General features: G+C 32.4%; 1 protein-coding gene across 4 annotated transcripts; it reads right to left on the minus strand.

Moving 5' to 3' along the window:
* Positions 1-83: 83 nt before the first annotated feature.
* LOC115978250 (YTH domain-containing protein ECT4-like) lies at positions 84-5398 on the minus strand. 4 transcript variants are annotated; one of them, XM_031100275.1, is made up of 9 exons: positions 4956-5398; positions 4095-4171; positions 3717-3876; positions 3465-3535; positions 2675-3265; positions 1602-2186; positions 1301-1513; positions 1074-1220; positions 84-870 (listed from the first exon to the last, which is right to left on the minus strand). In XM_031100275.1, the coding sequence occupies exons 1-9, from the start codon at positions 4996-4998 to the stop codon at positions 628-630; spliced, it is 2130 nt and encodes a 709-aa protein (XP_030956135.1). In that variant the 5' UTR covers positions 4999-5398; the 3' UTR covers positions 84-627. The 4 variants fall into 4 exon arrangements, with proteins under 4 accessions (XP_030956135.1, XP_030956148.1, XP_030956154.1 ...); XM_031100288.1 differs by having other exon boundaries at positions 102-870; positions 3717-3822; XM_031100294.1 differs by having other exon boundaries at positions 102-870; positions 3717-3822; positions 4095-4168; positions 4956-5212.
* Between the last annotated feature and the right edge of the window lie 6792 nt (positions 5399-12190).

A 12190-nucleotide genomic window follows, 5' to 3' on the forward strand; every position in this document is an offset into this window, starting at 1 on the left:
GAGTATTATTTTATTTTCAACAAAAAAATTGACCAAAATTTGAAAACAAAGCAGACAATAATACCATAGTAAACAGAGGACAATGATAACAACAGCAACAATTGCAAAATATAAAAGGAAATCTTCTTAAACTCTTGACTATATTGTGCAGTATTTTCCCACCTTGCTTCTAGCTCTCTTACAAATACAAAAGCAAAGCTGCCCCCTCGACAAAGTAGATCTAGATTTACACGATAGGAAATTGCCAAGAAAAAGGAAAACCAAAAAAAAAAAAGAAAAAAAAAAAAGGAAGAGAAAAGAAAACATGAAGATAACAATATAAAAGCCACTAAGACATAACCCCCTAAACCCAAAATCCTAGCGAAGCAAAACCTGTTAGGAGCTACCACTTTAAAACAGACCCAAAGAAGCCCTCCTTGCCTTCACCATAGCTTTGAAAAAAACTAAAGATGACATTCTATTGCTTAACTTTAAGCAAGAGCAAGACAGACGAGAGATGGCGGCCCATAAGATATGGAAACTAAGCCAGTAGTTAGTTCTGTATTATACATAAACCAACATAACTTCTGGCTAAGTTCCTCATGAGAAACTTCAGTGCACATGGACCACCATTGTGTGAGGCAGAGACTAGCAACCATTTGCAACACCATTAGCTAGAATCCTCTTCTCTGACACAACTGGTTTAGCTCCCTTTGGTGCATCTCCAGTTTTTGCAACTGAACCATTATCCAAAATCTTGGGGTCCTCATTAGCCTGCACAGAAGGGATAGGCTCCTTGATCAAATCTGAGGCAGCCTCCACCGAATTTTGGGTTTTCAGTTCACCATTTACCCTTTCTTTCTTCTCATCAGTATGCTTTCCTTCCCATACCTGCATTCACAAGATCAGTAAGTATACAATACTATTTTAACCTCACATGACAAACAATGTCAAATCTTGTCTACAAAAGAAAACCAATTTGACCGCAATTATTAGGATATATCTAATAAGAAATTCATTGTTACTACAAAGGACAGAATGAGTATGAAAAGCTTATAACAAGGAAGAGAAGGCTTAAGAGTTAAGAGTCTTGCCTGTTTTGGAAACTGCAGTTGCTTAGCCTTCTTCTCCTGAATTGTTTTCTGGCGGGCCTCATAAAACCCAAAGTCATCCAAAATGCATGTTTTGCTGGAATGCTCCTTGAATATTTTAATCAATTTAAGCCCTGGCTCTAACTTGACCTGCACAAAGACATTCATAGCTGTTTAGAAAGGAAAAACAAAGAAAACCAGGCAACAACAAAAGCAAGAACTAATATTACCTCTTGAGTGTCCCTACTGTTCGTCACAGGTTTGTTCTCATTGTTATCAAGGGTAATGTGCTTCAACAAACTGTTAGGAACATCCTTAACAAAGTGCCACTTAACAGGGAAGCAGCCGTTCCACTTATCTTGTTGCCAATACTCCAAACTCTTCTCAAAATCAACTGGTCCAACCATTTCCGCAAGGCCAACAAACTGCCCACTTGTATTGACCTAAACAAGAATTCAAAAGACAATGCTAAGGAGCAATCAAGGAATTAAAAGAAATAAACCCATTAAATTCTTGCATCCATATTCTCACCGAGAAGAAAAGAAACACGGGGCAATCCCCAGATTTCTCCTGAGCCTCCTGGTATGCTGCATGAAGCTTCTTATTGCCATTTTGTGTGCTGGCCCAAACATTATACTTAATGCTCTTATGGACATCATCCTCACTGTATGACTTTATAATATAAAATTTAGCATCAGTATACTCCTCTGGGAAATCTGGTATGTTGTACTGTTCACGATCTGGAACAACACTTGTCTTATCCTTCTCCTCATCACTAGTTGCATTTATTGTCTCATTCTGACCCTTTGCTGCCAAGACATTGGGTGAAAAACCCTTATGGTTTTTGGGGCCACCCTTAAATCTAGGTCCTTTGTTCAGTTCATTCAAACCATCTGAGTTCTCATTACCATAGCCAAATCGTCCTCTTGGTTTATGCTTACTATCAAACACCAACCATGGACGTCCATTTGCTCTTGAATCATATCCATGAGATCCAAAGCCCATACCAGATCTAACAGTATTCCCATACTGACCATATAACTTGTTTGGTTGGTACACCCTACCCATAAACCCAGGAGTACTCATTCCAGGCATCGGTCTTGGATGGTGCAAACCCTGTCAGATAAAACAAACCCTTCAGTAAGCAACATATAAAAAGGCAACCTTATCAACAACCAAAAATAAAAAATTAGATCCTCCAGTGAAATCATAATAAATCTGTGTACAACAACAATCATAGGAGAATTTCTAAGATCAATTTTATCATCACATTATATGTTCACCAGAAAGGCAGACAAAACAGTATGCTCCAGAGTCCAGACATTTCTACAAGCCAGTTAAACCTTTATTGGTGGAAATTGAAGTTTGGAATCAGCCCACAAGTGGAACTAACAAAAGATATCTAATAACACATTTTCTTGTAAGCTATGGGTTTAAACTGTCTGCACAATGGCCATAACTTAATCCAAACAGCAGGAAACCTAGTTCATCTTTCAAAAGTTCCCATAGCAGGAAAGCACTGGCAATCAAACTACCTGTTCAATTACAATATGAAACATTAAAACTATAAAAACCAAATGAAATAATATGCGACTCATGCATACCATGTAATTAGTATTTGGACGGAAACTTTGATTCCTAGAAGATTGAAGGCTATTGCCATTTGAAAATGAAGAAGGGATTGTTGTGCTGCTCACAGGCCTAGGCTGCCCATCTGAAAGTAGCGGGCCATCTAACAATGGGAACGGTGACCTCAACATATCAAAATTAAATCTTCCATCCTGATAATTGGAAGTAGGACCACGCCCTGGCACAGCACCCCTTCCATATGAACCATTAGAGACAAACGAATTCTGATGAGCAGGTTTTAAGGGTGCTGAAGCATTATTCCCTTTGATGCCTCCACCATTTGTAATGCCATTAGAATTCCCATTAGCTGCTTCCACAGGAAGCGGCTTTTGATCAGCAGCTACAGAGGTGGAAACATCAGTTTGAGGGGCAGCAGGACTAGGGTTATATGGCCCACTAGTTGGAGTCATCGGCTGGAAGAAAGGATACTGGTAATGCTGAGGCCCATATAACTGCCCATCATTACCCATAGTTGGAACTGGAGAAGCTGCTGGTGAATATGGACTATATGGTGCATATCCATAACCATGGTGATACATAACAGACCCGTTATCCCCGTAAACTCCCTGAAAATATGAAGCAGCACATTAATAGACAAAATTAGAATAAATCAGAACCATTGATATACATAACCATCAAAATGTATGCAGGCTCATAAAAAATTTAAAACATGATAACTGACATGTACAACCGATCACAAATTCACTTGATTGACCAAGCTTATAAAGAAGCCAAGAAAATCACCAATGATAAAGCACAACTTACAGAAGGCATCTCAACTCCATCATTCACATATCTTGAGTAGTCATCCCACTCATTACCAGTCCCATCATAACCTACAAAAGGTTCTAATGCACATAAGTACAATCTAAACAGAGCCTGGCAAACATTATTTTGTGAAAAATATCCAGAAAGACAGAATCATTTATAATAAGACATTTGAATAGTAAATAGGACTACTTTATCTCCTAACCAAAATTGTACAAGTTCATTCAGTTAGTTCACATATTAATTTACCTCCATAGTAATAGGCAGTGGATGGATAAGTATTGGGAAGATAGCACATGTTAGGATCCATGAAATCAGTTAGTAATGGAGTCACAGACCGCTCAAATGCTGGGACCTGACCATTCAAAACATTGCCCGAATCAACCGATCCATATTGATTAGTTGAAGGCTGCATCAAGACACAATCAATCTTAAGACACTTTCTGTATATTTAGTATAACATAACGCCAGAATAATTTACACTATTACTGATTTTTCCTTCCAACTCAATGCTTTTTGTTAGCTTTAGTGTATCAAATATCTTTACATGTGAAATTTGGATTCCAATAAACACATAACGAGATGCAATTAACTAATCAATCACACAAAACGCAGAGTGAAAATTACCTTCTTGGTAGGCTCGGGAATTTCCAGAGTCTTCGTCTGAGAATCCAAAGACAATTTCTGCAGCAAATCTGTAGCTTCTATAAAAAGAAGAAAAGTAAAGGAAATACATACTTTCGGAAACTGAAGAAACACATTGATCACAATATATCCTCTATATAATCCATCTTTCAAAAGCATAAATAAACAAATCAGACAACCACAATTGTTTCCAAAGCCTGATTCCAAATTATGGTCTCCTATAATTCACAGATAACAAATATTCAAATCATATAATTTCACCAAAATATGAACCAATCTCTCCTCAAACCAATTCAAAGTAGAATTACCCACCAAACACCGAAATTTTAAATTGTAAACAATCCAGATCTTAAAGATAACCAACAAAATTACTCAACAAATAGGCATATCATTAACAAAAACAACAACAACCAATACAAATAACCCATCAAAATTGTCAATTCAATCATAATTTCAACGAAAGCATCATGAAAATCAAATACCCATTAATTCTTATACGAAAAAACAAAACCCCAAATAAATCAAGAACAGCTTCAACATATATAACACACAACAAATGAACAAATCACACCATAAAACCTAGCAGAAACAAACCCTCGACATCAAAATCCAAGCCAAACAAACACATCTCAACCCGATCCGAACACATAATCTTCCACAAGGACCAATAAAACCCCATAAAACGAAACACCCAGATGGATCCAAACCAAACCCGAGTCACACAAGAGCAGATCAGCACAACAACAAAAAATAATCCACAAAACTCAATCAGACCCAGATGGAGAAAACGCTAAAAAACGAGAAAACAAGGAAAACCCAGATGAAGAAATCGAAAAAGGATACGATCTGCGGTGGGAGGAGAAGGAGCTGGAGCAACGGTGGCCATGACCGATATTTCTGGATAGATCTCGTTGAAAAATAGGTTTCAAAACCCTAAATAAATCAAAAAAATCCCCAAATAAAGGGTTTTAGAGAGAGAAACCCTAAGAGAGAGATTAGGAGGGAACAACGGGTCTCACACTGTTGTATCTCACACACACACACACACAGCCGCCAAGGGTTTGTGGGTTTTGGAAGAGAGAGGGTTTTGTCGATCCAAAAGCGGTGATTCAAATAGCACCACGGCTCTCTTTTTACAAGCTCCTTATTCGGTTACCCGCAGGTGAGGGTTTTCGAGCTCTATGATTGGGCCGTGGTACACGTGGCGGGAATTGAGTGGGTTTGAAGTGTTGGAAGGTGGTGAGTACGCGGAGTTTGATTGGTCTGTGAAGTAGTTTTGGAAGACAGGTGGGTACACACGCGGGGGGGGCCTTAAAAGCCATTTAATTTTCAATCTCTCAAATTGAAAGAGTTGTGTGCCCTTTGGCCAAAAGATGGAAACCCTAATTAGAAAAGGACACAGCTGTCCCCATTTTGTTAGTCATGCAATTAACCTTTACCTTGGGTTTTCTTGTCCAATGGCAACCAAGAAAAATAATATATATTAAAAAAATAAATAAAAAATTGGGCTTTACTTTGAAGGGGCCTTTGTACTATGGGCCTTTTTGTGATGGATGTGCGAGTGTGGTATCTTCAAAGAGATGTGAACACACTGAAAATGACAAAAAAGACAAAAAAAACTAAAGGTATCTACAAGACATTTCATCTTTTCATTTTCATGCTTTTTTTAGTATGGTGAAATCTATGATATTTTTTAATTTTGAATTTTTTAAAGGGTTTTTTAAATATTCCAAAATACTACTACTCTTTCCAATTACCTTACTTTATATATTATTATTATTATTATAGGGGAGAAAATTTATAGGAATATAACAAATGGTACATGCATAATGCATTGATTTGTACAACACCACCACCAATAATAAATATATTATTATATTAGTCTCAAAATTGTAGAATATACTAAGAATCCTTAACGGACATATTAGAACTCGCCACGTGTGTTATTCCAATCATTTTATCATGTTCTAATCATACTTCATCAGTGACAGTGAGCATGTAGAGAGCATTTTAGTGAGTTTATTAAAATTGCTAAATTCAGATCAAATTTGTCCCTTAGAGGTGGCTTGGAAACTAGAAGATGTTTTGTTTATTTTTGAGAGCTTCAAAGTCATTTATATTTCTAGTGTACCTTTAAAATTTAATTGTGCTACTAATAAAAATGAAGAGGTCATTGTTTGTCTAGAAAAGTGCCCCTCCTTTTTCATTTCTATTTCTCATTGTAAAGATGATTATAAATAAATAAATGTTATATTGTCGCTTTACTAAATAAATAAATAATAATAAAAAATGAGCATGCTAATTGCAACACAATGCTCTGTCAAAATTGTCCATTTGTAATAAATAGTAGTTTGGGATGACATTATTGGACTACCACTATAGTAAATCTAAAGAATTTTTTTGAATGTCTTAAGAAATTTTGTTTGGATAAGTGGAAATATTGAGAACCATCTATAATTTATTTTATATATATATATATATTTATTTATTTATTTATTTATATAATCGAGTAAGCTTGTTATAAAAGAAAGAGAATTTTATTTTATTATATATTCCTATTCATTGCACAAATTCCCAATCAGTTAAGAACACAATCTAAAATTTTCAGAGTTATATGTAAAGTAAAACGATTATTTATATATATATATATATATATATATTTTTTAAGCTAAACCATTTTCATTAATCCTAAATATTTTTATATAAGTTTGGAAGTGCTTTTTTTTTTTTTTTTTTAACATTCAGTTTGGAAAGTGCTTTTTAGCAATGGGAAGATTCTATTTTGTTCTTTTTATTTCAAGAAATAAGTATGATAGCTTATGAATACATGAGCATATCAGTTACTTGTACAATTAGTGAATAAGTCATCCCTGTAAAATAGCTAGCTATAACACTAAATAGTGTAACCAAAAAAAAACTACATCAAATACCACCTAATGAACTGAGGTGTCAAACCCTCTTGTAATGTTAGGGACACGCTTTCTAACACCCAAATCTATACACTTCTTATTTGTCAACTACTGATTGGATTTTAGTTTTTTCAAATACATGTGGTGGACCTATATGAAAGTATTGAAATTCAATCAAAAATGGACACATAGGTAGGGTGTGAAAAAGGGTGTCCCGTGTATTTGCATATCAAATTGGTTAAGCCCCCCAATATATATTGGCATGAACTTTGGGGACTGATAAATGGACTTACACTTGCTCTTAATGTTGGAATCCAAATAATTCACATGGATTTGGATACCTTTGAAGATATCAATCTATTTAAGAACTCACACTAAACTAATAAATTGCTAATTGCTTCTGTCTATGAATGTAGGAAGTCACTACCCATGTTTCCCAAAGCATCACTGTGCATTTGCATAGAAAATGGAACAAGCATGCAAACGCCTTGGTGAAGAAAGGATGCTACCAAAAGGTGGGTTTTTGACATTTTGTTAGAGCATTTGCAGATGTAGGTATATAATAGAAAAATGTGTCAAATTTACACATTTTAACCTCAAAATCATTTACATCAATCAAGTTAAACTTGTGTAAATTTGCAAAAAATGCTATAGTGACCATGTAAAATATACATGAATTATGTAGCTTTGTATATCATTATTTTAATTGTTTTTCTCTCTCACCTCTTGTCTCATCAAATTCCTCTCTCTCTCTCTCTCTGTGAAGATAATAATGAAGAATGATTATTTAAATAAAATAAAATGTAGAATAGATAATCTGATGTGAATGTTTTTGAAAAGTAATTGTGTAAAATAGAAAATGTAGGTTTTTATGCTAAAATTGACAGAAAGTTTTGCATGAACTGATACGAATACTCTTACGTATGAGATCTCCTCTCATGTGGATCTATTACCTCTAGTAATTTTGATTTTATGACATGTTCATGTTGGTTAACATACTATCACAAATAAAATTCACAATCATAACAAACTCTTCTAATTATAGCTTCTCTTTTCGCCCCCTCTCTCTCCACATATCAATCGTTGACTAATTGTTGACCAATTGTTAATTTTTTTTTTCTCTAATTGACTAATTGTTGACATTTTTTTTCTCTAATTAGTTGCTTTCATGCTTAATTTTCCAAGTGGATTCCGAATTTATTGTCTATTTTTCCATTTAGGGTTATGAAAAAAGCCTTCCCACTTAGGGTATGTCTTCTTTAAAGAAAATTTTTGTTCATACAATTATTTGAAATGATTAAGAATAGTTTTTCTCACTAGTAGTTAAATCAAATAAGGATATACAGTCACTCAATTCTATTTGAAAAATGGCGAATAAAAATAATTGACAAGACATTGTTATACACTTGCACTATATTGTCATTTTTTAGGGAACATTTTAAAAGGTAGGGAAAAACATAATAGACCACAAAAATAATTTGACACATTTCAAATGAGAAGGAAATGGCTTTTATCTTTTGCTGGCTATGCTGCAAATCAGGAAACAAGCCACCCTACAGTCCACCACATGTCTTAGACGATGAGAACAATTTTTGTGCATATGAATTGCAGACACTTAGAAATTACATGTGCCACACATTAGGTGCACAAAATCTGATTTGGTAGTTGACTACCAGTCTACCATGAACATTTAGCTGCATTTTGGTCACACTTGTAGGTTGAGGCAGATGACAAGGACTTCACTATACTGAGGAGTGAGGAGAATATCAAAGTAGATAACAGAGCTTTTACTTCCTTCCCCATATTAAAGACAATGTAAAAGTAGTAGTAATTTTTTACTGTTAAATTATGTAGTCATCCAATCCAGTTATCTAGATTACTTACTTTGTGGTGAATTTGAAACCAACAATTAATCTTTGTTTGTTTTAGTAGAAAACTTTAAAAAAAAAATTGTGAACAAATTATTCATTTTCTAGAAAATTGACTTGTTTCAATGCAGACTTTTTAAGTTTAAAAATAAGTTAGCCAAGGATTTTAGCATCACCATTTTTATTGTAGAACTTGAAATCTTATCTGTGGTGCACCTCCTAAACAATTCAACTGCAAATAACTCTTTGGAATCTCTTCTCTCTAATTGCATTACCCAATTGAATGACTGCCCCGAAGATTGAGCACATCTTTCTGGATGCTAATCGATGTGTGGATGGCCTTGCGAAGCTTGGAACCTCTCAATCATATACTTATGTTTTATTTGATAACTCATTGTCTGCGATGGAGAATTTCTTAACTCTAAATAGTAAATATGGAAGGTTAATCCTATTAATAGACTTATTACTATCTCTTAGTTAATGCATTATCCTTTTATTATCAAAAAAATTTATTTTTTTTGTCGTGTAGCTCTCAAGGAAATAACTAACATCTCTTCCAATTCCAAATAATTATACAAACAAAACTTTCATCCTCGAAACAAAACCCAAGTTGGAAAATATTTTCTATGTTTTGTGCCATTTGGGAGTAGAAAATAAACTTTAAATTTTGAATTTATCCAAAAATTAGAGCAAAAAAGATTATTTAAAAAAAAAAAATCAAACAGTTAGTTAAAAACTAGACTCGTCACATGCGCTTTACGCGTACAATAATGCTTTTATTTTATTTTATTTTTGTTTAGTGTTATAATATTTAAAAGTGATATATAAATAACCGTGTGTATTTTTTTTTTTTTAAAGAAAGAGGTTAGATAATGTGGAATAATGTTAAAAAATGAGATTGAGAACCATAAGAAGTTGAAACACAATAGAACATTTGAACTTATTGATTAGGATAAGAATTGTGATAAGTAAAAAAATTTAAGATTTAAAAAAAATATATGATATATGTTAGTGTAGATGGATGGAGATTTGTGATAATGGTATAGAATTTGGATAACAAAAATTTTGGAATGTTTTAAAGAATTTTTTTTTTTTTTTTAAATAGAAATTTTGGGATGAGTAGTTTTTACGTGAGGTAGTGACTTTTTTTTTTTTAAGAAGTAATTTTGTATTTTTTTTTATAAAGATAATTGAAATATTTTAATACAAATAGATAACAAATACAGGTAGGAATCAGACATTTGAATACAAATTAGTTGTGAGAATAACAGTTTTTTTCCCCTTTTGTACGTGAGATAGTATTACTTTTTTAAAAAAAATTGGAAGAAGTAATTTTGTATTTTTTTATAAAGATAATTGAAATATTTGAATTCAAATAGATAACAAATACATATAGGAATAAGACTTTTTTTTTTTTTATAGGAATAAGACATTTGAATACAAATGGGTGGTCAGAATAATGATTTTTTTATTTTTTTTTCCTTTTGTACGTGAGATAGTATTACTGTTTTAACATTTTTTGCTTTTTTGTAGGAAAAAAAATTAAACTAAAGGGTATGTTATTTCAAAATTTGTATGAGGGTATTTTGGTACACAGAAAGTTGAAGACGAATCAGGGGAATTCTCTTATTAATAGTATAGATAATTAATGGTTAATTACTTATGATTAGTGGGTGCTCTTAAGACATTTGTCAATGAGTCATTTTAGAAAAAATTTGATACTACTTTTATAAAAAATATAAAAAACTAAAAAAAAATAGTTACTTTTTTTTTTATTAAAATTAAAAAAATATATATTTCCTAAACTAATATCTTTAAAGTATTCGTTAACTTTTTCCTTCCTTAATTTATGAAGAGAGAGAGAGAGAGAGAGAGAGAGAGAGAGAGAGAGAGAGAGAGAGAGAAGCTTCAAGTCTAGGAAACATTTGCTGCTCTATATTGTGTTTGTTTTTCGCTGACCACAAAAAATGTTTTAGGTTGAATTGTTTTCTGCCTAACTAGACAGAAGAAAATAAGTAAACGGAGCACAAGTTTTTCATCTACTTATCTCCTTGTTCATTTCACTTGCCTACAAATAATAGAAGTGTAGTCTATTATCAAAAAAAAAAAAAAAATTCCCATCAAAAATCTTTTATTTTCTTCTTATTCTTATTCTAGCTTGTTTTATGGGGATTGTTAATCGCCAACAACTTTTTTTAACGTATTGTTGATGTAATGAGTAATTATTGATAAGTGAAAATGTGATGTTACAACAAAAATTTGTAAAAATTGTCCGATTAATAGATACTCTTAAGATATTTGTTAATGGAATATTTTAATAAAATTTTAATACAACTTTTATAAGAAAGAAAAAAAAAATTCAAAAAAATTAGTTACAGTACTTTTTTTTTCTATAAAAAATTTTTAAAAATAATTTTTAAACCAGTGCCTTTACAATATTTATTAACTTTTTACTAGTAAAAATATCATAAAATAAATTATGAAAGTTACTCTAAATAAAATAAATTAGTCAACTACGTGAGTAACGTGACTACTGTTTCTATCGCTTTTTTTTTTTTTTTATAAAAAGAAGATTCATACATTCCACAAGTAAAAAATAAAACAAGTATCTAATTCAAACTTCTTCCATACAATAATTGTTTGCAACATATACAATAACTCAAGATGTTTTATAACAATACAAAAAGTGTAGCATAATATAATTAGAACTAACGGAAAATATCCTCATATGTCTTCAAGTAATGCCAAAAGTAAATCTCCTAAAAGCCACCAATAAGAAATTTTGCTCAAGCTAATCTTACAACTTTAAAAAAAAAATCCAAAGTTATTGAAAACAATGTGTATTAGCCTTTTGAAGATATGAAAAGAGGGCCACTCTTGGAAACCTTGAAGATTAAAATTGAGAGCAACAAATGTTTGGCGGTCCCTCCTATGTGAGGGAAACCCCACACATATTAATTTATATTAAAAAAAAAAAAACTATGTTACGGTAACTTTTGGTAACAGTTTTTTTTTTTGTTATTACGTGAAAACACAGTAACCTAATAAGATATTAATTTTAGAGAGAGACAAAAAGAAATTTCAGAAATTTGAAATTTCTCTACCAAACCTGTCAATTTCAAGTCAAAATTTGGAAGATTATTTCAACTCTGATTTGGATGAAAATTGGGTATGTTATACCTGACAAAAAAGAGTTTTGTGTTGTTATTCATGATGTTTTTGGTAGCCCTTAGCATTTGTTTTGAACCCATTATTCTATAGTGGAATACCGTAATTTTTCTCTTCTCGTTGCAGGATTTTC

The sequence above is a fragment of the Quercus lobata genome, chromosome 1 (genome assembly GCF_001633185.2).
Source record: "Quercus lobata isolate SW786 chromosome 1, ValleyOak3.0 Primary Assembly, whole genome shotgun sequence".
Taxonomy (NCBI): Eukaryota; Viridiplantae; Streptophyta; class Magnoliopsida; order Fagales; family Fagaceae; genus Quercus; species Quercus lobata.